At 39.7% G+C, this 3,125-nt stretch overlaps 1 protein-coding gene across 1 annotated transcript; it reads left to right on the plus strand.

The window, feature by feature from the left end:
* The first annotated feature begins 422 nt into the window (after positions 1 to 422).
* LOC110037913 (probable LRR receptor-like serine/threonine-protein kinase At5g10290) lies at positions 423 to 2,474 on the plus strand. Its single transcript, XM_020742654.1, has 2 exons — positions 423 to 611; positions 1,992 to 2,474. Exons 1-2 carry the CDS (start codon positions 423 to 425, stop codon positions 2,472 to 2,474), a joined length of 672 nt encoding a protein of 223 aa, XP_020598313.1.
* Positions 2,475 to 3,125: the final 651 nt, after the last annotated feature.

Here is a 3,125-nt window from a genome sequence, read left to right on the forward strand (position 1 = left end):
TCAGAACTTGGATGGAAGAAATGTTCGCCATAAAGGAGGATAGTTTTCGTCCATAGAAAGGCAAATGGAGGATGAATTTGAGAGCATAGGAGAAATACGAGAGATGATGAAAAGCTCATAGAAATGCAGTCCAATGACATGCCGATCGCTTCAGTTGCAAACCCTAATCAAGGGTTGATCATGGAATCCTTAGCCAGGTCAAAAGGGAAGTAGATTGAACGAGAAGACAATGAGGACGACATCATCTACCAAGAAGAGCACCCCTCTAGGACTGTGAGAGGAGGGGGAGTAGAGAATTCCGAGGGAGGGGGATGGGCCGAAAATTCGAGGGATGGTGTAAAGGGTATGGAAGAACATGAGGGAGGAGGAAATCGAGAGTTGGGTATGCTTAAGATCGGAGGAGGGAGTTCCACCTTAGATACATGGGGGGAAATACTGGAGGAAGACTAAGTTGGGGTGGAGATATTAGAGTTAAGAAGTTGAAGATACCGATCTTCGAGGGGGAAGATGTGGGTGTATTGAGCGGAGCGATACTTCACGGTGAATTAGTTAGATGGGTAGGAGAAACTCATGGTGGCAAGATTGTGTTTGGAGGGGAAGACCTTAGCCTGGTTTCAGTGGAAGGAGGCTAGATTCCCGATTCGTTTGTTGGATGAATTTAATGATTGTTTGTTGGAACGTTTCTGAGCCATTCGAGAAGGAGACCTACACGAGCAATTCTATGCTTTGACTCAGGAGGGGATGATCATGGAATTCAGGAAGAGATTTAAACTATTGTTGGGACGACAGTGGGGGATTTTTGAAGTAGGAATGGAGGGAAATTTCATGAAGGGTTTAGCCCGATATACTTGCAATACTCCGACTACTAAGATTGCAGGGATTAAGGGAGATGATGGAGCTAGCCTAGCTGTTGGAGGACAAGAACCAGATGATGAAAGCCAATAGGAACAACAAAGTTGGAGTGTCGTACGGAACTACTGCAACCACGGCGATGCCAAAAGTTCAGACAGTGTAAGTCGAGAGGGAGGCTGCACCGGACACGAATAATGGAACCTGACTGGTAGCAACATTCAAGCATCTTACAGAGACAAAGATTCAGGATAAGTGAGCCAAGGGGATGTTTTTTGGGTGTAATGAGAAGTTTATCCCATGACACCATTTGCAAGGATTGATTGATACAAGTTTATAGTGCAGAATGAGGAAGAAGAGAATGAAGAAATAGAGATGGATGTGGGGGAGGAGCACTCTCATATTTTTCCCACCTTGAGGACAAGGTGCCTTTTTGGGTGTTGGGGCGGTGAGTATTGTTACGAGGGTGCTTAGATTAAGAGCAAATTTGTCTTTTGTACGATTAAGGGCAATTTAGTCGTTTATTATTACTATTGTTCGGTATTAATAGTCCTGTTATGTTTAGGGTTAGCTTTATGCATGATAATGAGTTGTGGTCTTTGGTTTAGGTCTTAGGAGTGATTTCCTACCCCTCAAATTGTAGGTGTTTATTTTTTGTATTTGTGTGTGTTGTTTAGATTATTGAAGAAAATGGTTGTGTTTGCCCTAACTTCTGTAAAAATTGGAGTCGATTTTGAGGTCGGATCGTATCAAAATCTTATTTGAAGTAAAATGTGGAACATTATATTTTTGAAACTTGATATCTGTCACTCCTTTTATTTTTCTTTCTAAATGTTCTTGCATGAACAAGTAGCTCTACCACCCTTTCTTTAATTGGTACATTGCATATGATGCAAGGGATGGGACATCTGAAGTAGTTATCTTTGTGTCAAAAACCTCTGCACCCTCTTCATCTTAGATTGTCCTTACTCTTATTGGTGGAAAATTAAGTAGTTAACACTAATCATATTTTCGTCTCTTCATAATGATGCGGATACTGTTGTCTGTCTGAATTGAAACATGGCTTTGTGAATTTTTTTTTTTTTTTAAAATTATATGTATTTTCAATTGCTTTATGCATATTTTTGTATCAGGCCATATAGATATTCCTCTTTTTTTCCCATGTTAGTGCAGATTTTAAACCCGGAGAGCCAGTAATAGACTGGAATACTAGAAAACGAGTGGCCTTAGGCACCGCTCGTGGACTGGAGTACCTTCATGAGCACTGCAATCCCAAGATTATTCATCGTGATGTAAAAGCTGCTAATGTGTTACTTGATGAAGATTTTGAAGCTGTTGTTGGGGACTTCGGTTTAGCCAAACTGGTGGATGTGAGGAAGACTTCTGTGACAACTCAGGTTCGAGGGACTATGGGCCACATAGCTCCTGAATATCTGTCCACAGGGAAATCATCAGAGAGGACTGATGTTTTTGGTTATGGGATCATGCTGCTTGAACTTGTCACAGGTCAGCGAGCCATAGATTTTTCACGCTTAGAGGGGGAAGATGATGTATTACTCTTGGATCATGTAAGTTCCTTTATCCTCTACCTTTTTCATTTTCTGAAACTTCATTGGTGGCTCTAAGGCTATTTGTTTGCTCATTTTGGTGTCTGTTTTTGCTTCATTTTATTTGTTTTCTTTATTTTACTTGAATTTTTTAGGAAACATTAGCTTAATAGTGAAAATGATGAATTGCCATGTGAAGTGAATGTTTTGTTCTAAATATTCTGGTGGTTTGAGATTTGAAAATTGAATGAGAATTTATATGGATTTGATTAATTTTTTGGTGACGCTAGCGGTGTCAAAACAGGTTTGTGGGTTGGATTCGGGTTTGATCTGAACCTGATTTGAATATTAAATGAATTAGAAAGTCCAACTCAAACTTGACTTGCCTTCAACCTATTGACATGAACCTGGCCTATATAACTCATTTAATATAAGACACAACGACACCTATCCGGGTCGATTTTAGGTCAATTTAGATCTTAGCGAGTGTCAATTTTGGGTTAGTGGGTTTTTTCTGGTCAATTTTTTTTTTTGGTGGGTCAACCTGAATCTGACTAGAAAGAGTTAATGGGTTATAATTTCTAACTCAAACCCGACCTGAAAATTACTTGGTCAACACAAACTTAAATTTTTCTTAGTAGAGTTCTGGTCAAGTTGGCATGTTGAGTCAATTATTGACACCGACATTTCTTAGCTGATATAAGGAATAAGGCTAATTATGAAATGCTA

The sequence above is a fragment of the Phalaenopsis equestris genome, unplaced genomic scaffold, assembly GCF_001263595.1.
Source record: "Phalaenopsis equestris unplaced genomic scaffold, ASM126359v1 Scaffold226958, whole genome shotgun sequence".
NCBI lineage: Eukaryota > Viridiplantae > Streptophyta > Magnoliopsida > Asparagales > Orchidaceae > Phalaenopsis > Phalaenopsis equestris.

Excerpts from the sequence above, each read along its gene's own strand:
- LOC110037913 (XM_020742654.1), top strand. The coding sequence starts at position 423 with ATGGGGGGAAATACTGGAGGAAGACTAAGTTGGGGTGGAGATATTAGA. Across the intron at positions 612-1,991 it reads GAGGGGAAGACCTTAGCCTG|ATATTCCTCTTTTTTTCCCA; the intron begins GTTTCAGTGGAA and ends CAGGCCATATAG.